General features: G+C 33.0%; 1 protein-coding gene and 1 long non-coding RNA gene across 2 annotated transcripts; both read right to left on the bottom strand.

The window, feature by feature from the left end:
* Positions 1-3401: 3401 nt before the first annotated feature.
* On the bottom strand, positions 3402-5798 carry LOC105794036 (uncharacterized). The gene is made up of 3 exons (XR_001133713.2): positions 5663-5798; positions 5153-5227; positions 3402-3857 (listed from the first exon to the last, which is right to left on the bottom strand). It is a non-coding gene; the product is annotated as an uncharacterized LOC105794036 (long non-coding RNA).
* Positions 5799-21031: 15233 nt separating this feature from the next.
* Positions 21032-21916, bottom strand: LOC105803656 (uncharacterized). The gene is made up of 2 exons (XM_012635996.2): positions 21603-21916; positions 21032-21355 (listed from the first exon to the last, which is right to left on the bottom strand). Exons 1-2 carry the CDS (start codon positions 21762-21764, stop codon positions 21287-21289), a joined length of 231 nt encoding a protein of 76 aa, XP_012491450.1. The 5' UTR covers positions 21765-21916; the 3' UTR covers positions 21032-21286.
* Positions 21917-24920: the final 3004 nt, after the last annotated feature.

The following is a 24920-nucleotide window of genomic DNA, read 5'->3' as shown; positions in this document are numbered from 1 at the left end:
TTGGGAATTTAGTAGTAGCCTAAACTCCTACTCTAAATTTCAAGTGTAAGTTTTCTTGTATCTAGATTTTCTTTGTGGTTTTGTGCTTATATGATTATGAAATTGTGCATGGTGATGAGAAGCTCAAATATATGATATGTGGATATGGTAATTGTTGTGAAAGGTGCAAATGTATACATGATATATATGTTATATGAAAGTGATAGTGTATTGCAAAAGATACTAACATTGTAACAACCTGAAATTGGGCCTAGTCGGAACAGTGGTTTTGGGACCACAAATGTAATATTCTGAAAATTTCTATAGTAAGGTATTATCCTTGGTATAGTAAAATAAGGAAATAAAGTGATAAAAAGGGTAATATTGAGTTATGTCAACATTGGGAAGTATATTATGACATATTAATTCAAGAAAGGATTAAATCGCAAAAGTGAGAAAAGTTTTGCGGGTCAAGAGTAAATATTCAAAATTTGAGGGGTTAAAGTGTAAATACAAAAAAGTTGAAGGACCAAAGGTGTAAATATTTTAAGGGTGGAATGATCTAGAAACTAAGAAAAATGGATGGATTAGGACCAAATTGAAAGAGGTGAAGAATTTTGAGGGACTAAATCGTAATTTTACCAAATTAAGTGATGACTCAAGGATGGAATTTTAAAAGATCATAAAGGGAAAAATGGTCATTTAGAAGAGAGAAATCTAGAAGATAATGAGGATGCTGGAGATATTTTAGATTAAATAAATAAATAAATATTAGTTTATTAATATTTTAATTTGATTTTTAAATAATATTTTATTATTTTATTATTTAGTATATATATGTGGAAAGAAAGATGAAAAAAAAACCAACCAACCCATCATCTTCCATGCATCCAACGTGAGGAGAAGAGAGAAAGAAAGAAAATTTTGTTTTCTTTACAATCTGGTCCCTCCTTCAAAAAAATTACCATTTTCACCTAAAAATTAAAAGAATTTCCATATCCATCAAGAGAGAAAGATAACAAGGAGACTATGGGGAGCTAGAATATCAAGTTAGATTCAAGAAATAGAGGCTGGAGGAGAGAGAAAATCAAGTTAAAGATTGAAATCAATTGAGCAAGGTAAGAACATCAAGATTTCAATATATTTTTGAGTTTGATATTATTGAAAAAGTATGAAATTGATGTTAATGTAGGGTTTTATTATATAAGGTTTTATTTTCTTGATATGTTAGTGAAGAGAAAATAAGAGAAAGTGATGAGAAATAGTGTAGAGAAGGAAAATAAGAGTGTTATAAACATAGTAATCAATATTTTGTACTAAAACAGTTTTGGAAAGTAGCAGTAGGTTAACTTTGAAAAATCACCATAAATTGTGGAAATATAATTAGAGGATTAATAAAATATTAAATTAAATCTTATTGAGTCTAGTTTTTATAGAAGAAACGGTGTAAGCAATAGAATTGTAAATCATGAGATATAATAAATTTTGTGAGACAAGGTCAGAATGATTTTGGGTTCCCCTATACTGACTTTGGAAAATCATAAAAAATTGGAGAAAAATAATTAGAGACTTAAATTTATATGTTTAAATCCTTAATGACTCTATTTTCAATAGAAACAAACGAAAACATCATTAGAATTCTGTACGAGGATATAATTAATTTTTAGTGAAGAAGGGTCGGAGCTGTTAGACAGCAGAATAGGGATGACTTTAAAGAATAAACTGTACTTATTGGCTAAGCCAAAAATTCTGAAAATTTTATGGGTAGAACATATGTGAGTCTAGTTTCAGATAAAATTTATGGATCTTAGTTTTGAGTTTTTTATCTCAAGATATAAATAATTTAGTGACTACAACTCAAGTGGGCAGCTTTGAATGAATTCATATAAGTAAATGGTGAAATTATAGATAATGTTACCTATAAGCATGTTATATACATTAAGGATGTGGAATGGAGAGGAGGAGGAGGAAAATATATGATTATTTAACTAGCATGAGTTTTCATTAAAAATGACCAATTTACATGTTTTAGGTCCAAGGACTAAATTGAACAAATGTGAAACTTTAAAGATAAATTTGTAAAAATGTCAAAAAGTGACCAAATTGCATGAAATGGATTGGTTATTTATCTAAATTACAAAATTTAATGAAATTTAGAACAATATTGGGTGGAAATATGAGAAAAATAGAAAATTCCAAAATGTCCCTGAATTTTGGTATTTCTGCAATTTAGTCCGGTGAGCTCGTATGAGCTATATTCTATATAATTTTAATTGAAGTGAATGCTACTTGGTAATGAATATTATATATATGTGTGTGCTTTATTATTGGAATCGAATTATTATTGGTAATATGTATAATTATTTGATGCATTTAAATGATTATCGGAAGCTCGATTGGGTTGGAAGCTTGTTGGAGATATATCACATTATCCATTGGTTCTATTGGTAATTTTGGATGATTTGATTCTGGTTATAATGACTTGTATAAGTTAAATTGGTTAATGTTAGCTCATAAATGTTTTGATTTTAATTGGTCATAAATATGAATGCTTGATGAAATGAAATGTCTGAAATTTAATTTGTAAACTCCGGTAATGCTCTATAACCCTATTCTGGAGAAGGATACAGGTTAGGGGTGTTACAAACATGCAGTGATAGTGCATGGATAATCGGTAAGTGTAATGTGTTTGATTTCGAATATTTTGACCTTATGATTTTGAAACCATTGGATATAATTGGAAAGCCATAGGATTGTGAGTACTCACCTATATGTACAATGATTTTGGGTGTTGAGGCATTGGGATATGTTGGAGGGATAAGGGAATGTGAGCTAAGCTCCATTCAACGGGGCATGTGAGCGGAAATAAGGAGAGTATTAGCTTTATACTACACTTTCGGTACATGTTTGGCTCCATGAGTCTATGTTTGGTGTGTTGGAGATTCATTTATCCGATGTGTGATGATAGAGCTCACTATGTAACACCCCTTAACCCCCAAACCATCATCGGAATAGGGTTACGAGGCATTACCGGAAGTATCAAACAGTTTACAACAAATCTGCCCAATCGCGCAGCAGTTACTAAATTACTTATAATTTTAACTTCGGAACTCGAAATTTAATTCCATAAATTTTCCCTAAAACTAGACTCGTATATCTTCCTACCATAAAAATTTCATAATTTTTGGTCCAGCCAATTAGTACAGTTTATTAGTTAAAGTAAGCCTTGTTTCACCAATTGACTGCCCTGACCTCTTGTCACTAAAAATAAAATTTATCATTGTAGGATTGTCATATGAAGTTATTACTTGTTTCTACAGAAAATAGACTCAATAAGGATTCTATACATATAAACTACAACTCATAATTATTTTTGTACCATTTTAGTGATTTTCTAAACTTAGAACAGGGACTCCAAAACAGTTCTGACTCTGTCTCACTAAAATTCACATATCTTAAAATATAAAATTCATTTTGCTAAACTGTTATTTTTCTATAAAAATAGACTCAACAAACTTTCATTTCATATATCATTCACCCTCTAATTAATTTTATACTATCCTAGGTGATTTTTCAAAGTCACATTACTGTAGCTGCTTGAAATCTGTTTATTTGCAAACTTTTACTCTTTCATGATTTCCATGCATGATTTATCATCTAAATATACATATTACCAAACATTATCACATACTCACACATCTTTCTTTAGCAATCTCATAGATACAAACATTCAAAATGACTAATCCCTATACATTACTTAGGTATGTACATTACTTAAGTACATGCCACATTATCAACAGAAAGGTACATCACTAAAATGTCTCTGAGGTCGGGATTACTTTGGATGCTGGATCGAACACTGGTTTTTTTTTACTAACCTGCGCACGGAAACAACCGTACGTTGAGTATGGGTATACTCAGTGGTATTACCATAATTCAAATTAATAACATTAATCGATAAATTTTATATATATATATATATATTTCATTTATGTCTACAATTATTCATTAATGATCTCATACATTAAATCAACTTGATAATTAATAACAATAAGCAATAATTCAAATCTTATATTTAATTGTATTCATGCATTGTTTCACTATCTAAATTTTATTGGATTTTTCAACATCTTATTCTAATAACTCATTCCAATCCATACAAACTCATTCATTTCATCAACTCATTCATTATCCTTTCTATTTATATTCAATTTATACTTTAAATCTTTTAACACTCCATTTATTCATTAAATCCATAACTAAATTTCAATAACTTGTATTCAGTTAAATTCACATATTATTTCACTCTTTCAAATTATTTTATTTTCACTTCTCATTTCTTAACAATAGCTATTTCAATTCATATTCAAGATCATTCAATAAAATTTATATTATCAAAATTATTCATTTACCCTATTAACTTGACTCGGATTTTGGCGGATACACGGATCCAACAAAACACACCAATCGGCACATTATGCCTAAAACGGTACATATAAACTTTATAAGACTTACCTTAACACATTAATGATTCACTTTTGTCCACGACTTATAATCTTAGCCCAAAGTAGATTTTACAGAACACCGGATATACTGGAACAAATACAGAGAGCACAAATGTGCTAAACAGAGAGCACTGCCGTGCTAAATATCAGAGAGCACCAATGTGCTAATAATCAGAGAGCACCAACGTGCTAATATCAGAGAGCGCGCTAAAGTTCCTTAATAAGTTCCTTAATGGCATGCCACTAATATCCCGTAGTTCTAAATTCCATCTACTTGGGCATTAAATCTGAATCTCATTTATTTAAATACTTTACAAAATTATTTCAAAAAGGATTTATCATTTCTCCGTCATTACAATTTACTACTTATTCCACCATTCACATATATCACACTTATTCACAATTTAATTCACTTTTATTCCATTCATATATATATATTTTTAATTCATTTTCCAATCGAATTCATGTACAATTCAATATCAATATTCATCTATTTTTTTTAATACTAAACATATTATTCAAAATTCAACAATTACTATTAATAAATTCAATACCAATACGTATTTATCATTCAATTCAGTCGTGATGCTTACCTCAATTTGCTTATCATGTATATTAATTTAAATTTTAACAATTAATAATTAAATTCGAATTATGGTAATACTAACCGGAATTTCTCTCGAGTCACTCCTTGTCCACTTTCTCCTTTCCTTTCTCGGACAATGACTCGTGCACGACATTAGCTACGTAATTAAACAATTAAAAATCATTAATACACAATTTCATTAAAATATTTCCCGTATACCTAAACTTTACCCAAATTCTAATTTAATCCCTTATCAATACTAATTTTATTTTTCCATTCTAACTCTATATTCTCTCTTAATTCTTACTATAAACTCAGTTTAATTCTTCAATTTCCCCATAAATCCCTAATTTCGGGATTCTTTCAATTTAATCCCTATCAATTCAAAACTTATATTTTATTTTACAAATCAATCTTTTACTAACTTCTAACTTAAAATTCAATCATTTTAACCTCTAGTTCATCAATTAATTCAACATAACTCATGTCTAACAATCTACTAACTTTCAAAATATCAACATAAATCAAGTAGTATTTATCTCTAGGATTCCAAAAACTCAAAAATTATAAGAAAAGACTTAATTTGACTTACCAATTGAGCTTGGAACCTTAAAACCTTAAATTTCCTTTTTCTTTTTCTTTCTTTCTTTCTTTCTTTCCTTCCTTCTCTGCCCGTTTTGCTCTCTGTTTCTTTCTCTGTTTCGTCTCTTCTATTCTGTTTCTTTTCTTTCTTTTCTATTCTTTCTTTTGTTTTATGTATATATATAATATAATATAATATAAAACATAATCATTACTATAATATAATAATATTTTTTAACACATAAAATCTCAGATTTTTATACTTATGTCACTCAACTTTGGAAAAAGGCATAATTGCCTATTTGGTCCTTTTAACTTTTCTTTAATCTATAATTAAACTTTTATCCCTATTGCAATTTAATCCTTTTCATAATTAACTATCGAAACGTTAAAATTTCTTAACGAAACTTTAATATTATCCTATTGACACTCTGTAAATATTTATAAAAATATTTACGGCTCGCTTTATGATATCGAGGTCTCGATACCTCGTTTTTGACCCAATTTACCTAATAATTTCTTTTAAATCACAAAATTCACTGATTCAAAAATATTTCTAACTTTTTCATCGAATTTAGTGATCTCAAATCATTGTTCTGACACTACTGAAAATTGGGCTGTTACACACTATATGTTTCATAACTCAAGTGCCAATCTATCATATTATATGTAACTGTGTGGAACATGTTGTATGCTTAATGGAGTATGTGCTATATTGCCAATTTAGGGTTATATGTGATTTGAGAGAACTGTGATATATACTTGATTAAATATGTGTGTTACATGATATATGTTTGCATGAATATGTAAATACTATGTAAAAGAACCAGTAGATAAAGCATGGTTAGGTACTCTACAACACTAGACATAGGGCTATTGTAATTGTACTTAGAAATAGTTGTCTTGAGGATGTATGATGATATGTTTGTGATGTGGTTATTCTAATCATTCACTGAGCTTGTTAAGCTCACCCACTCACTTCTTTACCCATTGCATATTAGTTGTGTGCCAGTGCGAGCGGTGTAGTTTCCGAGAGGTGATCCAAGCCAGTTTTGTGTTATTCCGTAGGTGTTTTTTCTTTACTTTTATTTTGGGGAAAATACAATGTGATAGACTTGTTTATGGACATGTTATTTTCTAGACATTTTGTTGGTTATATCTTTTGTATAAGGTTTAAAATTTATGATTATGCTTAGGTTATAAACATTGATGATGGCATGGTGTTTCTAGCTCGGACATGTTTTTGACGTTTTAAACTGTTGAATTTTAGTTGTTGGATAATTATTTGTCCAAGTATATGATGCATGGTGTTTAGAAACCAAATGAGAATGGATTATTTGCTTATGTATGCTACATTTTTGAGGTCTAGAGAAGGGGTATCAATATTGGTGTTTTAAAATTGATAACTTTGTGCTTTGAAACATGCAGGAAGTCAAATTAGAGATTTGGTATTGATACCTTTGCTTGAGTATCGATACTCGGGGTCAAAATATCGATATTTCATGACAAGTATCGATAATTTTTGAAACTTTAAGATTTTAGTTGAGAAACAGAATTGTAAGTTTGGTATCATTTTTTTAAGTCGTATTAATACCACCTACGAGAAAATATCGACACCCAAGTGTCTGTATCGATACCTATAGGAAAGTTTTGGAAATTTCGTTAAATAGACCTTACGCAGATTTAAGTATTATTATATGACTATTTGATGAATGGTTAGCATGTAACTTTGATAACTAACAAATATTAGTGACTTAAAACCTATACGAATAATAATATGAAAGACGTTTCTTTTAGAATGAACTTTCGTTCGTTGTTAATGACATGAGACAATGGTGTGGCATTCTGTATTCGAGCTTGGCGACTAGGCCGGGTATAGGGTGTTACACCATAGCCATGTCTGTAGCAAAATATTTTGTCAAGTTGGGTCCGAGGAAAGACAAGCCCGAGTCTTCCAGGCCTAAATTCATACCAATGGGTAATTATGGGGGAGACAAAGACAAGTCCGCTAAAGATTGCAATGGTAAAGCTCAAAGACCGTGTGATAGGATGAAGAAGGGGTCTTTAACTTGTTTCCTTTGTGATGGTCCGCATATGATCAAGGGTAGTCCGAAAAAGGCCGCCCTTTCTACCATGAAAGCAAATGACAAGGAAGACGAGGCGACCAAAAATCTCAATTCGATATTGGGAGGTGTCGAAGAAAAACCGAGTCGTGGGCTGATGTTTGTAGACATCACTATGGCAGGCAGAAGATTGAATGCACTTGTTGACACATGTGTGTTAGATTTGTTCATGTCCAAAGAGACTGCTCGTGATTTTGGGCTCAAAATAGAGAAGAAATCAGGTTGGATCAAGTCCGTCAATTCGAAAAGTGTTGAGATAGAGGGCGTGGCCAAAGCAGTTAAGATCCAACTTGGCGAATGGACTGGTAAAGCCACCATTAGGGTAATACCACTTGATGACTTTGACTTTGTGTAACACCCCTAACCCGTATCCATCGCCGGAACAGGGTTTAGGAGCATTACCAGGGTTTACCGATCAAACTCAAATATTTCATATTACTTCACATTTATATCAGAAATTAGTCATAAATTTATCATATCGTCCCTTATATGAGCCCTCAAGGCCCAAAACATACATTAGAAACAATTCGAGGCTAAATTGGAAACTCAGAGAATTTTTTGTAAAATCTCAAAATTTTTCTAAAATACAGGAGACACACGCCCGTATGGCTAAGCCGTATGGCTCACACGGCCAAGTGACACACCCTTGTCTCTTATATAAACCATCGAGGCCCAAAACATATATTAGAAATAATTCGAGACTAAACTGAAAACTCAGAGAATTTTCACAAAATCTTAAAATTTTTCTAAAGTATAGGGGACACATACCCATATGGCCAAGCCGTGTGGCTCACACGGCCAAGTGACACACCCGTGTCTCAGGCCGTGTGGCATTTGAAGTAGAGCACACGGTCGTGTCCCGAGCCTGTGTAACTTTCTGACTTGCAATTCTTTTAGGTGTAGGAGTCATACGGTCAAGTCACACGTCCGCGTGCTAGGCCATGTGAAAATTTTTGAGCATTCTCTTTTAAATTTTTAAGTTGTAGGGGACACACGGCCAGAACACACACCCATGTGCTAGGCTGTATTTCACACACGGCTGAGACACACACCCTTGCCTCTGCCCGTATGGACAAAATAAGACCATTTCCAAGCCTTATTCTTCACCCAATTTCACCTTCCACCTATATCAACATTTAAACAAATTCAAGAGCCAATTCAAAACATTATAACCTAGCCAAATTCAAGTCTTATGCATGACATATTAATACCTATGATCAAATGTCCAACTTACCAAGATAGCCTAATACTTATAAACATGTTTTACCAAATACACTATCATAAACTAATATCCAATATACTTATATGATTTTTCCTCATTCACCCTTTTAAACATACTCATCAAGCATATTAAAACTATTTACATATCAAAACATATCATTTAATAGTCATTCCAATGGCTAATTTCAACCAACATTCAATTATCATCAATGGTAACAGTTAACCTATACATGCCATTATTACCAAAATTAGTTTACTATTTATATATATACCGAAAAGTCTGAGGGATAGTGTGATGTAGCTCCGACCAGCTTCCAACCTTTACGAGCCTCCAAGTACTATAAAACAGAGGAAATAAGACAGAGTAAGCACTTAATGCTTAGTAAGTTCGTTTAACGAGAAATTAACTTAACATTCATTTACTTATATACTAAACATGCATAATACATCCAAGCAATTTGGCAATTAGCCTAACACATATAACCTCAACAAATATGTTAGCCATGTATTTCATGTGAATAACAAGAACAAGGTTGAGTTCATCAGGTATTGAATTTCCAAGTGTTTCATGCATATACAAATAATAGTTTCATTTTGATTTCACATGCTCTCATGTCAGAATTTCACCCGTTGAATCATTTGAAATCGCGATGGATACTTGGGTAGTACACCTGAAGTGTACAATACTATAAATTAGTCAATTCATATCCGGGAGTGCTTTTATAAGCACTTAAACAGAAAGCTCTCTCTCAAGCACTATAACAAGAGCTCATTGAGCCTTGTAACGAGAAGCTTATCCGGACAATATAACAGGTAGCTCTAAAGAGCAATTAACGGGTAGCTCCGAAGACCAATTAACGGGAAGCACCATATGGTCATATAACGGGAAGTTCAAGTGAGCACTAACGGGAAACTCACAAAGAGCCTTTAATCGAGAAGCTCACGAAGAGTTATATAACAGGACGCTCATAAGAGCTGCGATGTGCGGTGTGCCCACAATACATGTAGGGTCACAACCGATCGGGATGCTCCGAAGAGCATTTAACGAAAAGCTCGAAAGAACACTATAACGGGAAGCTTGAAAGGGCTTGTAACGGGATGCTCTTTCGAGCTATGGTACGTCTGCAACATATGCAGGGACACTACCATTTCCTGAAACAGGACCCTGTATCTATCGAATCTCATTATCCAAATGGGACTTATTTATTTATCAGGGATTTTTAGTTATGAGATCAATTACATACACATATATGACATTTACACTATTTACATATTCAACACTCAATATAAGCATATAAATATTCACAATTAAGTTACACGAACTTACCTCGACAATTGTTCATGACTTGTAAACTACTAATCTGATACTTTTTTTTTCCACGATCTAACTCTGTTTTTGATCTATCCAGATCTATACGAGTAAATATAACATCAATTTAATAGAATTTATATTCAATTCAATCCAAGTCACATCTTAGAAAAAATTTTGTTTTGCCTCTATACTTTTAATTAATGATGAATTCGTCATAGGCTCAGAAAATAATATTCATGCAATTTAATTCCTTATCCCAAGCCTAGATATTTTCATGTATATCAATAGCAGCCCATGAATTCCATGAAATTTTAGAATTTTCTATGAATTCAATAACTTTTCAATTTAATCCCTAAATCATGATTTTATCCAAAATCCTTTAATAAAATACCTTTAAATACCCATCAATTCTTCGACTTCGAGTTGATGAGACACTGGGTGTCAAATTACTACTTTGGATTAATTTGATGAGGCAACGGGTGCCATTTTACTTAGGTTTAGCCAATGAGACACTGAGTGTCAAATTATTACTTTGAATTATCCGATGAGGCACTAGGTGCCAAACTGGTGTGTTTTAGTTGTATCCATGTATCCGTCCGAGTCTGAGTCGTGTTAATAGGGGTAAATGAGTAATAAAGTTTTATGATAGATATTGAAATGGCATGGTATGAGAAATGGAAGTGAAATAGTGAATTGAAAATAAAATGTGAAATGTGGTGCAAATATATGGAATATGTGAGTTATATACTCATGAAATGAATATGGAATGGATAATGCAATTGTATAATGAAATGTGAAATAAATTATGAAAAGCTATTTATATAGCAAATATGAGAATTGAGTTATTGTGAAACAAATGAAATATGATATGGTTGTTGTAATATTTAAATATTAATAAGGGTTTATATTTCAATTGTACATTTGTAATTTCTTATATTTAAATATTCGGATTATAGAAATACCACTGAGTTTTTATTCATCATACAGTTTTGTTTTCCGTGTGCAGGTTAGGTACTTAGTTTTCATCGCCGATTCAGCATCCAATAACAGTCCTAAACTCAAACATGGTGATGTTTATCCTTTTGAAATGTGTCAGCATGTACCTAGGGTGTCTAATCAATAGTTATTTTGTGGATTGAATGTAAATAAGATTATAAGTTTAATATTGGTTGGCATATACCTATAAGCACGTGTTTGTGTTTGAAGCCTTATTATGATATGTTAAATTAATGTTTAAGTGTTCATAAATTAGGCAAAATAGATGGAATTAGGTATGTTTATAACTTAGATCTGAATGATACTTTGATGTTATGTTTGATGATATAATTGTGGTACCAATGAGGGTACATTGGTTAGGCACCTAGGATGATTATTTTGACATGTTTTGAATGTGTTTGATTGTGTTTTAAATTGGTTAAATGAATGATTTTTGAGTTGCTTATAGTCTAAGCTTTCAAGGAATGGTAAACTTGTTATTTAAGGTATATTTTGAGTCCACACGGCCAGACACACAGACGTGTGAATAGGTCGTGTGAGACACATGGCTAGTACACGAGCATGCGAGGCCATTTCAAACAGGCACACGATTTGGCACATGGGCGTGTGGCTCAACCGTGTGACCCAAGTCAAAGAGTTACACGGGTATGACACAGGCTTGGACACGGCCGAGTGTCCCTACTTCAAATGCCCACACGGTCTAAGACACGGGCGTGTCGCCTGACAGTGTGAGTCACACATCCTGGCCACATGGCCTTGTGAACCCTGCAGCTTTAAAATTTTTTAATATTTTTTGAATTATTTTCTAAGTTTTCGAATTAGCCTCGATTTGTTTCTAAAGCATATTTTGGGCTTCAAGGGCTCAATAAGGGACAGTATGTATGAGTTTGATTGATTTTGACTTGAATATTATATGATATGAAATGCTTGAAATTATGTCTGTTTGATCGGTAATGCTCTAAAACCCTATTCCGACGATGAATGTAGGTTAGGGGTGTTACATGATGCCTGCCAAGTTGCCCAAAAAATTACCACCAAAGAGGGAGGTGGATCACATAATTGAGTTAGTACCCAACTCAGAGCGCTGGTGAAGGCTCTATATTGTATGTCCCCACCAGAATTAGAAGAACTACGAAAATAGTTAAAGGAGCTCTTAGATGCGGGATTCATTAGACCATCTAAATCTCCATTCAGTACACCAGTTTTGTTCCAAAAGAAACACAATGGGACATTGAGTATGCGTATCAATTATCGGGCCGTAAACAAAATCACTGTAAATAACAGGTACCCAATTCCCCTTATTGTAGATTTGTTTGATCAACTTGGTAGTATGAAATGGTTCACCAAGTTAGGCTTCAGATCGAGGTACAATGAACTTCGAATAACTGAAGGGACAAACCAAAGATAGCCTGTGTGAAGCATTATGGTTCGTATGAGTTTCTTGTGATGCCCTTTGGGCTAACAAATGCTCCAGCCACATTTTGCACCCTTATGAATAAGGCACTTCAACCTTTTCTAGATCAATTTGTCGTTGTTTATCTTGACAATATTGTGGTGTATAATAATTCTCTTCAGGAACAAATGGGGCGTTCAAAGGAGGTATTCCAAACCTTGCGGGAGAATGAGCTATATGTCAAAGAAGAGAAGTGCTCATTTGCCTAACGAGATGTGTCATTCCTTAACCATATTGTGAGAGGTGGCAAGATCCAGATGGATGAAAGAAAATTTTGGGTCATTGTCGATTGGGAACCACCAACCAATGTGACAGAATTGAGATATTTCCTTGGGTTGGCGAACTATTATTGATGTTTCATCAAAGGCTACTTCAAAATTACAGCACCCGTAACGGACTTGTTGAAGAAGAGTAAGGTGTGGAATTGAGATCCCCAATCTGAAAAGGCTTTTAACCAAGTTAAACAAGTAATGACGGGAGATCCTATACTTGTTTTACCAAATTATTCAAAATCGTACGAGGTACACACAGATGCACAGAATTATGCAATTGGAGGAGTACTGATGCAAGATGGACATCCAGTTTCTTTTAAGAGTCGAAAGTTTAATGAGACGGAGCGGTGATACACAAGGCAAGAGAAAGAGATAATTGTTGTGGTACATTGCTTGCACACATGTAGACACTATTTTTTAGGATCCAGGTTCATGCTCTTTACTGATAATGTTGCAGATAGTTATTTTCTAACCCAAAAAAGCTATCTCCCAAACAGGCTCGTTGATAAATTTTTCTAGAAAAATTTGATTTTACTGTGGAGTATAAACCGGGGAGTGGCAACACTGTGGCTGATGCATTTAACTGAAAGGTGGAGTTTGCAGCAATCAACGAACTTAATAGTTCCCTATTGCAGTACATTCGAGAGGGATTGTCCCAGAATCCCATAGCCAAAAACTTGATCGAGCTTGCCAATGAGGGGAAAACAATGAGATTTTGGCTTAAGGAAGAGTTCTTATACACTTATTGGCACCATCTTTATGTGCCTCATTATGGGAAATTACGTAAGGAAATCATAAAAGAATGTCACGACTTGAGATGGGTTGGTCATCTAAAGATTTATTGCACTTTGGCGCCTTTTGGAGGATCGTTATTATTGGCCTCACATGGGTGATGATGTGGGGACCTATGTGAAAACTTGTCTAATATGCCAACAAGACAAGGTTGATCTAAAGGTTTTGGTCAGTTTACTACAACCCTTACCCATTCCGAAAAGACCGTGGGAGAATGTATCCATGAATTTTATTGTTTGTTTGCCTAAATCTGATGGGTTTGCAAGTATTCTTGTTATAGTGGGCAAGTTTTCAAAGTATGCAACGTTCATTCCAACAACCAATGAGTGCCCTACTGAGGAGGCAGCTTGTTTGTTCTTAGATGTGTGGTGAAATATTAGGGAGTGCCACTGTCTATCATTAGTGATCAAAATGGACGATTCACGGACTGGTTCTAGATGGAGTTGTTCAAGTCTATAGGCTCGGAGTTGTTCAAGTCTATGGGCTCAAACTTGAACTTCTCTACTAGTATGCATCCTTAATTCAACAAAAAACCTAACAAGTGAATGTGTTGTTAGAGACGTATCTTCAGCATTATGTGAGTGCCACACAAATGGACTAGCCAAAATTGTTGGACGTGGCACAATTTTCTTACAACTTGCTGCGAAATGGGGCTACGAATCAAAGTCCGTTCGAGATAGTAACGGGACACCAACCTCTCACACCCAATGTTGTTGTGACCCATTATATAAGACCAAATCTAACAGCTTATCGATTTACAAAGGATTGGCAAGAGAAAAATGACTTAGCTAGAGCTTGTGTTGGCAAGCAAGCACAACTAGAAGTGGGCAGATCAAAATCGAAGGGATGTGCAATTTCAAGTTGGTGATGCAGTCCTTACTAAACTGCATTTGATTTTGAGACATAATAGCTTGCACAAGGGGATTGTGTGACAGTATGAAGAACCCTTTCGAGTTTTGAAGAGAGTAGGCAAGGTGGCCTACAAGCTTGAGTTACTGGCAAAACTTAAAGTCCACCCAGTGTTTCATATGAGTATGCTTAAGCCATTCCACGAGGACCAGGAGGATCCAAATCGAGGCAAGTCAGAATGAGCACCAATGAGGGTAAAGGTCTCCTACAATCGAGAGGTTGAAAGCATCGAGGCAAACCAAGTGATCAGACGAAAGTACTATAGGCCGAGGCATGAGTACTTAGTACGATGGAAGGGACTTCCTGATAGTGAAACAAGTTGAGAACTTGCTGAGGCCTTATGGCAGTTCCATGCAAAGGACGCGAAGAGGGCGTCACTAAAACAAGTAGGGGAGAATGTCCTGGGTTGCACATGAAAGCCCACACCCATGGCACAATTGTATGATTCATCATGTTCAAAGGAGATTACTTGGAACAACCAAATTGACCTGTTGCTTAGAGAGATTGAAGGCTCATCTACAAAGTAAGACCAAGTCAAAGATATGCAATCTTAGAGATAACTTGTAATATTATAAGATATAATAAATGTAATCTTAGAGATATGATTTGGAGATACCTTTTAATCCTAGGCATTGATACACTTTAATCCGTATCGTTAATTTTGGGGAGGTCAACCATAAATAGAGGCCTCTCCCCTTTATTGTAAATAATTCATTGAGTAATAAAATTCCTGAGAGCATTCTCTTAAAACTCTCTCTTGTGTTCTTAGCTCTTCTGTTGCTTTGTTCTTATATTTCAAATTTGTTCATCTTTGTTTTTCTTTGGTGCCTTAGAATAATTTTGTTTGATCTTAAATTGTTGGGAGTTAGGCTGATTTAGGTGTTTTTGAAGGAAGAAAACCCCTAAGGCAGCACGGATTGAGGCAAAAATCTAAGTCCCTGACACTTGCACAAGCAAGGTGGTTCAGTTCTCTCAACTAATGGTTGAAAGCGATTGTAGTCGAGTGGTTGAATGGTTGAATACTTCTTCTATTGTTTCTGGCAATAGGATGTGGTGTAATAAGCAAAGTTGGCGCATCAGACATATTCTTAGAGCTTGTAATGAGGTTGCGGATAGACTTGCGAAGGTTGGTATTAATCGAAAGGCTAATCTTCGAATGTTTATCTGGATTTCTGGTGAAGGGGTGGTTGTTTTGGGTATAGGGGTTTAGGGGTGTATTGGGTTGGGCCTGCAGTCTTGGGAGTGTGTTTCCAGTTTATTTGGGTGTGGAGTTTGTGCTGTTTTGGTGTCTGTCGAATTGGAGTGGTTTCTGTTTGTGACGTCTTTTGTTCTAGTTCGCTGATAATCGTATTGTTCTTAGACTTTTTTTATTGGTATCAAAAATGCTTTTCTAGCTTTTAAGCTGAAAGCAATAATAAGTAGATAACTTTTTAAATCACACTAACCTTTTAAACTTGTTTTTCAAATCCAAAAAGTTAAAAATTCTAGATTTTAACTTTCCAAAAGTAAGTTTAAGTTGCAAATTTATATATTCAAATTAAATTTTATAAATAATTTATATTATTTTTAAAAAGTATTTGAAATTTATATTTCATATATCACAATATTAATCATAAGTTATCATAAATTATTTTATTATATTTTACTATAATTTAAGTTAAATATTTGTTGATACTAAAATAATAACAACTTGGCAACAACTTGGCATCATGCTAATAATAATTGAAGAAAATAATGATACTTTTTTATCTTGAGTCAATTATAATTTTATTGTAATTAATTATAAATTAAGTTTATATATTTGATATATCATAATATTAATGAATTTGAATTTATATATATTCCATATATTTATATTATAATATTAATTACTTAATAAATTATTTTTAATATTGTTATTATTTTAGTATTTTTATTATAATTTAATTTTATACCTTTTATATATTATAATATTAACTAATTTGAATCTTTTTTAAATACATATTTTCTACTTTACAACATCATGTTTAAAATCAATATTTTGTCTTCTCAAAAGCATTTTTTTACACTTTACAGACTTTTTAAAGACACTTTTCAACCTTAATAATAAGATAGCCTAGGGGTGAGCATTCGATCGAATCGAATCGAATCGAATCGAAAATTTTCGAGTTAATCGAGTTTTCGAATCTCATTTTATCATCCTAACTTTATTTGAAGTTTTCTCGAATCGAGTTGAGTGAGATGGAATTCGAATCGAATCGAATCGAATCGAATATATTTGTTCGAGTTAAATTTTAAAAAATAATTTTGGGTCCTTGTAACCATTGTTACCCATCGTAATAAAATTTGTCCACCTTAATCAAATTTTTTATTAACTTTCTTCACCTCATAATTTATTTATTAATTTTTATATCTTGGTTAGCTTATTTGTTTGCTTAGTTATTTCAATTATCTTGGATTCTTGTCACTATGTATTTTGGAATTAAAATATATTAAATATAAAAATATGATTTTTAATAAAATTTATTTTAAAATAAAATTTGAAATTGATACCAATATAAAATTTTAACACGAATATTTTATGGCATAATTAAGAATTCAATTTTAATATAAATATTCAATATGACTAAACAATTCAATAATATAAATAATAGGGAAAATATTAAAAAAAATTGGAGGGGGGAGGGTTTGGGGTAGATGGGAGGTGGGATGGGAAGAGAATAAAAGTTTTAGGGGAAAAGTGGGAGGGAGTAAAAATTTTGGGGGAAAATAAAAAGTTTTGAGGGTTTTTGAGAGTAAAATTTTGAAAAAAAAAATGAATGGAAGAGTAAAATTTTGGTGGGAAATAGATTTTGGGTAGATTGGGGGGTTGGGAGGGGAGGGGAGTAAAAGTTTTGGGGCAAAAGTGAGAAGGAGTAAAAGTTTTGAGGGAAAAGTAAAAAAGTTTGGGAGTTTAGGGTAAAACTGTAAAATATTATAGTTTGATATTCGAATTATTCGAGTTATTCGAATTCGAAAACTCAACTCGATTCGAACTCGAAATTCGAAAAAAAATTCGAGTTGATTCGAATAACTCGATTAACTCGAATAACTCGATTCGTTTAACTCGAAATTCGAATTTTTTTTTCGATTTTTTCGAGTCGAATCGATTTTGCTCACCCCTAAGATAACCCTCCGTGTATCTTTTGTGTTTCATTATTTTATTGGTGTTTGAAAATTGATCTTGATAGGCGGGGTAAATTGAGGGGCAGATAGGAGCTTTGGTTCCCTCCAAAAATGAAAAATTATTTATTTAGTTCCCTCATGAGTAATAAAATTATGAAGCAATATATGGTGTGCACTTTGGCCCCAAAATGAAAAAAAAAGCCTTTTAAAAATGTTGAAATTATAAATTAATAAATGATAAAAATATATTTTGACCTCTTAAAACTTTATGATTAAATTTCAACCCCTTAAAAATATTTTTAGATTCACGCTTGCTGATAGGTGTTGCTTGGTTTGAGTTCTTACCCATCGGTCTTCATGTTTGTAGTTCTTTTGATTTCTTGCCTTATTACTTTTCAAAAACAAAATACACAAGTATTTACAATTTAATCCATGGTTTTTAAATATATTCTAAGTCAATTTTAAACTAACATTTAACACATAAATTAATAGGTAGGCAACCAAAAGACTTGATTGATACAAAACTAATATTTTGAGGACTCAATTAGAATATTTGATATTTAGGGATCACTATAAAATCTGAACAATATTTTGTGAGTGTTTAGTGAAATTAGCCCAAAATAAAAATACAAAAGTAATGCAGTGAATGATGTATTATTTCTTTTCTTTTGGTAAACAAAAGGATCCAACCCTTAAAACAGCTCAGATAAAAAAATAGTAAAAAATAACGCTCCAATTCGCTCCGACTTTGATATTAAGTAAATTAATCCTCTAAAAAATCAAGTATTTTAATCTCCATCAATTTAGAAAATGAACAGTTAAAGACAATTAGTCTCAATGTTAATGTTTCTATCAATTGTATGTAATTTTATTGATATAATAACAAATTTAACTCTTAAAGTTTAGACATTTTGTCAATGTGGTCCCAATTTAACAAATTTAGTCTGCAAATTTGTGTAAATGTGAAAATATTGAGGCTAAATTTGTTGAATTTATTATTATACCAATCAAAATTATGTATAATTGAAGAAAGACATTAACACCGTGATTAATTATCTTTGGTAGCTCACTTTTAAAATTGATAAGGATTAAATTGCTCTAATTTTTTGAGAGAAACTAATTTGCTCAATTTCAAAATTGAAAGGGATTAGAGAGGTCTTTTTATCAAAATTTTTCTATTTTGAGTATTAATAATGGCCAACTTGTCTCTTAATAAAATATTTCCAAGACCCATAGGCCTGGATACAAACTTAAGCAGCCCTGGTACGTGATACATTGATAAATTAGTCATAGGATCACGGATTGTACATGCACCCCACATTCAATACCTTGTTGGCATTAATCTTCCATGTGTAGCTTAACATAACAAAACTAGGCAATCCTTTTTAATTTCAGGCCATCTGCTGAGAATTAATGCATCCATCTTTCTTATTTTCTTCTCTAGCTTTTGATTCAAGATTCGAGGTATGGCTAATTTTCTAACCTCCCTGCAATCTACCATGGAAAGTGATCAAGTTTCTCCCCTTCATGTCTGAGTCTTCATACTTGGGTTTCTTTGACCCTGTGTTTGGATTGAAGTGAGAGAGGGGGAAAGAAAGAAAAAAATCATCCTTTCCTTTGTTTTATTTTCCTTAGATTTGCTTTATTTACCATTAGAGATTAGCAGGTGCCTGAAGGACAGCCGGATGATTTGACTGTATTTGGTGGCATTGATTGGTTGCCATTGTGTGACCTGTTATGGTGGAATGTCAATATTCTTGATTACCAAATTATCCGTTGCTATAGGAGGAATGCACCACAAGAATTTGAGGCTTTATATTGAGCCCTAGGCGTTTGGTTGGGAGGAGCAATTCCTTCTCCACAGCCCTCACTTCATCTAATATGTAAACCTGTTTGAATTGGAGAAGGTGATTCGATGACAACTGACAAGAGCGAGAGAAATCGGTCCTGGAGGGTCCATTGGGCACCATGTTTTCCTTACTACTTCAGTTTTAAACATCCATCTTCTCCTTAATCAATTTGCTTATGTACTAGTGTGTGTGTGTGTGTGTGCGCGCTTTCACGAAAGAGGAAGATATGGTAAAATTGAGTTTATGGTAATAGCGTAGCCTTGCACTCTTTAATCATATACGTACAAATCCGACATTTTTGGCAAATTCAAACAGGTTTACATATTAGATGAAGTGAGGGCGGTGGAGAAGGAATTGCTCCTCCAACCAAACGCCTAGGGCTCAATATGAAGCCTCAAATTTTTGTGGTGCATTCCTCCTATAGCAACTAATGGATAATTTGCTAACCCTTCCCCATGTACCTAGCTAAGAACCTCTTCATGTGGGTAGTCTCTTTTTGTGTCATTGTCCTAATAGAGTAGAGCTAAGAAAAACCAACTCCAACGTGGTGCATGGATGGTCTTTGAAATACGGAGTTAAATATTTTTATTACATTTATAATTGATTTTAATTTTTTATTATGTAAAAATAAATATTTTATCTTTACAATAATAAAAGTAACTTAAAATTTCGATTACATGTGTTTTTAAAAATACAACATAAGAGTTATTGATTATTTTATATTTACTTGAGAAACCATTTATCAAAAATCTTTGAAGCTTCACCAAATAATAGTAAAAAGCTATAGAACAATGGTCATTTTGTCAAAAAAAAAACAACCAAAAACTAGTATAGAAAAATGGAAAACCAAATCCGACTAAATAAAACCAAACTCACTAGTGTACTGTATTCACACCACCTTTAACATATAAAATGTGAAGTTGGAGTTGGTACACCTCATGGGAAGTGGAACCTTTTTCTAAGTTCAAATTTGTTCATAGGTCCATTTCATAAACCATCATTGCATTTAATAGCATAATTGTACTAATCTTGCTCACAAAATTTTAAATTGAGAATGGAACCTTTTGTATCAAATAGTTTAGAGGTGACCCAATTGACTAAAAACTTGAACACTTACTATAACAGATACTAAATCCTTATAGTAGTGTAATTGGATGGTTTTATTTATATACATATATTGATGAAATCCTTTGGCAAGAGGGGGAATAGGAGAAAGTAGGAAAAAGCAGAGTTGAAGGCATTCCTAATTCCTTATTCTTTTCTTCTCGTAGTGGTTACCAGAAACTATTAAAAGAAATAAACAACCCTCAACAAAGTAGTGATTGTTTCGATTTCAAACCAGAAGGGGTTCCTTACACCTTAACAACAAAGTAAACAACTAAAACAAAAAGAAGAAGCTAGTTTGGTTACAAGCATGAAGCCAGGAGGGGGTTCCTCTATAGAATATAGACCTCAACAACAATCAACAAAAAAGCAACCATCTGGAAGTGAAAGAGGAAGGGAAAAGAAACAAAATAATCCTAAGGAATGGAATTATGCCCCATCGCATCCACTTCCCATTCTTAGTACGGCCACCAATCTACACCGCCGGGTTTTTTCACGAGCAATTGATTGTATTCAGGCCGCGAAGTCTGCAACCCAATTCAACTCCTTTTTTTTATCAAGTATCCAAATAATGCCATTTTATTTTTTATTTTAATAATTTTAAATGAAAAAAGGATTCGGATTGATTTTGTCATCATATCCCTTTTGGGACAGAAAATTAGTCCATCAAAAATAATCAACTTTCCTAAACATCAAATCTGCAAATTGTTTTGGACCCAAAATTTTGCAATAAATGAGAATTAAAAAAGAAAAGAAAAGAAAAAGGAAACTTACGAGATCTTTGAAGATGATAAAAGCGATGATGAGGAAGAGGATAAAGAGGATCTCGAACTCGGCCAATCTGACAAATTCGAAGATGTTAGTGACGGCGGCGGTCAGCGTCCACCCTTTCCTGCCTCTGCCGTTATCCCGACTCATACCCACACGCTTGGCCATCCCTTCTCGCTTCTCGTTCTTTTCAAAAACCGTGTTATCTGCAGTACCATTGACCGGAAATGGTGGGAAGGAAAATGATATATAGAGTTGGCAATCGGGTGGGTCGAGTAAGATTTGCCCCGGTTCATTAGAAGATTCAGGGCTTTTTCCAATTTCGCATTTCAACTTTTTGAATTTAAAGTTAAGGGTGAAATTTTATTTAACTTACTGGTAAAAATAACTTTATGTTAATAATCTAGTTTTTTCTTTAACAAAAATTTTAAAAAGGAATAATCTCACACTTCTATACTTTGTACTTTAAAAATGTCAAATGTGGTACTTAAACTATCGATGTGTTTTATTATAATATCTAATATTAGTACCGTTATGTTTGTATTTGATAGGAGTATTATCTTTCATAGCAATAAATTCATTTCAATTAGTAATTTTAGCCACTTACATGACTTGTTTTTGGAGAAGAGTTTTATTTATTTTTGAAAATGTCTTATTTTTACAAGAGTTTTATTTATTTTCTAATTCCAATTTTAAATTTGTACTAACTATTCTTTATTTTACGTTTTAACTATTGTAATACATATGTAATAAAATAAGTTTTTCCTCATGTTATTACATTAGTAACCAAATGAGTCATTAATGAATTGTTAAACCAACCAATGAAAATTTGTCACATTATTTTTTTTTTGCACATCATCTTGTCCACGTGGATAATACAACATTATGTGAAAAATAAATAAAGTAAAATTAAATTAAATTAAATTTATGGTATTTAATAACCAAGAATTTAAAGTCTATGTATATTGATTTTGATGTGCTCCTATTGTTATTGCAATTAATAGCTAGCATCTATTGTCACAATTTGCAACCTAGTGACAAAATATTGCATTCATATTCCATCAAAATTAGAGTTTGTATACTTGATAATCTCTAACGTATAAGACCTCTAATATGTGAGCATGTAATGTTTTGCTTTATGAATATAATGTAAAAATCATTTAGTTGCTTTCTAATTATCGATACACGAATGGCTCAAATATATGCACAACATCCCAACAATATATGCAATATCCGGACGCGTACAAACCTGAGCATATATTAAATTCATTATTGCTCGAGCATAGGGAATCTTTTGCATTTCTTTAATCTCAAAATCATTCTTGAGGCATTGATCAAGACTTAACTTATTACTTACAAACAACATGCCATTCACATATAAAATTAAAGATAGAACCTTACTCCCACTGAACTTGCGGTATTTATATTCATTAACTGAATTCATCTCTAAATCGAATTAGATTATCACTTGGTAAAATTAGCAATACAATTAACGAGAGGCTTGCTAAAGCTCATAGATGGATTTCTTTAATTTGCAAACCATTGGCTTTGCATCATCGGACACAAAATTTTCTAGTTGTACCATATAAATCGTTTCATCAATGTCACAATTGAGAAATGCAGTCTTGACATCCATTTAGTATAGCTCAATGCAAAAATATGTCGCTCAAGCCATTATAACTCTTTCTCTAGTGGAGCTTCTAAATAACATTCATTCTTGAGGTTATAAAGTTTGTTACTTGATGGGGAGGTTCAATAACATTGTCTTGATCCAAAAATGTTATTTGAACAATATCAGGTACAATAGATTGTTCCTGAGCTTTATCAATAGCAATTTGTTATACTATACGTGATAATGACAGTAGGAATGATAACAAAACAATAAGAAAGAAAAATAAGAAGATGCAGATTTTACGAGGAACACCCTTATCGGGAAAAAATATGGGCAAAGGAGAAATTCACTAGTGTTGAAAAACCACAATACAAGAGTTTTGCGGCTATGTGCAATTTTTAAAGGGTTAAACAACCCGTCTAATAGAAGAAGTATAGTTTTATACTGATTCAACTTGTGTGGCAAGGCCCGTACCTTTCAGGCCCTCGAACCTTCACCCCCACATATCCCCAATTTCGCCTCTCTATTTTATTTCTTTAACAAATGAGTTGCACCTCAAACTTTTCAAGCCGAATCAAATGGGATTCGGGTCACACAAGTCTAACAATCTCTACCTTGACACTAGTTCTCAACGAACAAGTGCTTCACCTCTTCTACGAAACCTCTTAAAAGGTATTCTTCAATAATGAACATCGACCAAGTCTAAGCAATGCTCAAATTTGGCTATAGAAAGTGACTTAGTTATCATATCTGCAGGATTACCATGAGTGCTAACTTTTCTCACAACAATATCACCACGAGCAATAATATCACGCACAAAATGATACCGAACATCAATTTACTTCGTCCTCTCATGAAACATTTAATCATTCGTAAGGAAGATGGCATTCTGACTATCACAAGACACTGTACTGATTTGAAAGTCTTTACTAGTTCACCAAAGAGTCCCTTTAACCAAATAACTTCTTTACAAGCCTTAGTAATTGCCATGTACTTAGCTTCAGTAGTTGACAAAGAAAATGTAGTCTGCAAAGTGGCTTTCCAACTGATGGCGCAACCCCCAAATAGTAAATACGTACCCTGTGACAGACCTTATTTTATCAAGGTCTCTAGTAAAATCAAAATCAACGTGCTCAAGGACTCCATCTCTAGTTCTTCCAAACTGTAAGCAAACATCAATAGTATCTCGTAAGTATTTGAAAATCCACTAAATTACTTTCTAGTGTTCCTTACCAGGATTCGCAATGTATATACTAATTGCACTAACTGCATATGATAAATTTGGATGTGAGCAAACCATAGCATACATGAGAGATCCCACTACATTAGAATATGGAACCCGTGACATGTAGTCAATCTCATAATCTGATTGCGGAGACAAGGTTGATAAAAGTCTAATGTGGGCTACTAATGGAGTACAAACAGGCTTAGCACTTTGCATATTGAACTTGTAAAAAACTTTCTCAATGTACAATTTCTGACTTAGGTACAATTTACATATTTTTTTTATCTCTGAGAATCTCCATCCCAAGTATCTTTTTTACTACTCTCAAATCTTTCATCTCAAATTCTTTACTAAGCTGGGTTTTGACATTTCTTATTTCTTCTTTATTTTTCGCTGCTATCAACACGTCATCAACATAAAGGAGTAGATATATAGATGAACCATCACTACTCTTCTTAAAATAAACACAACATTCAAAATTGCTTCT

This window comes from Gossypium raimondii, chromosome 11 (genome assembly GCF_025698545.1).
Source record: "Gossypium raimondii isolate GPD5lz chromosome 11, ASM2569854v1, whole genome shotgun sequence".
Taxonomy (NCBI): domain Eukaryota; kingdom Viridiplantae; phylum Streptophyta; class Magnoliopsida; order Malvales; family Malvaceae; genus Gossypium; species Gossypium raimondii.
This window is presented reverse-complemented; position numbering and strand designations above follow the sequence as displayed.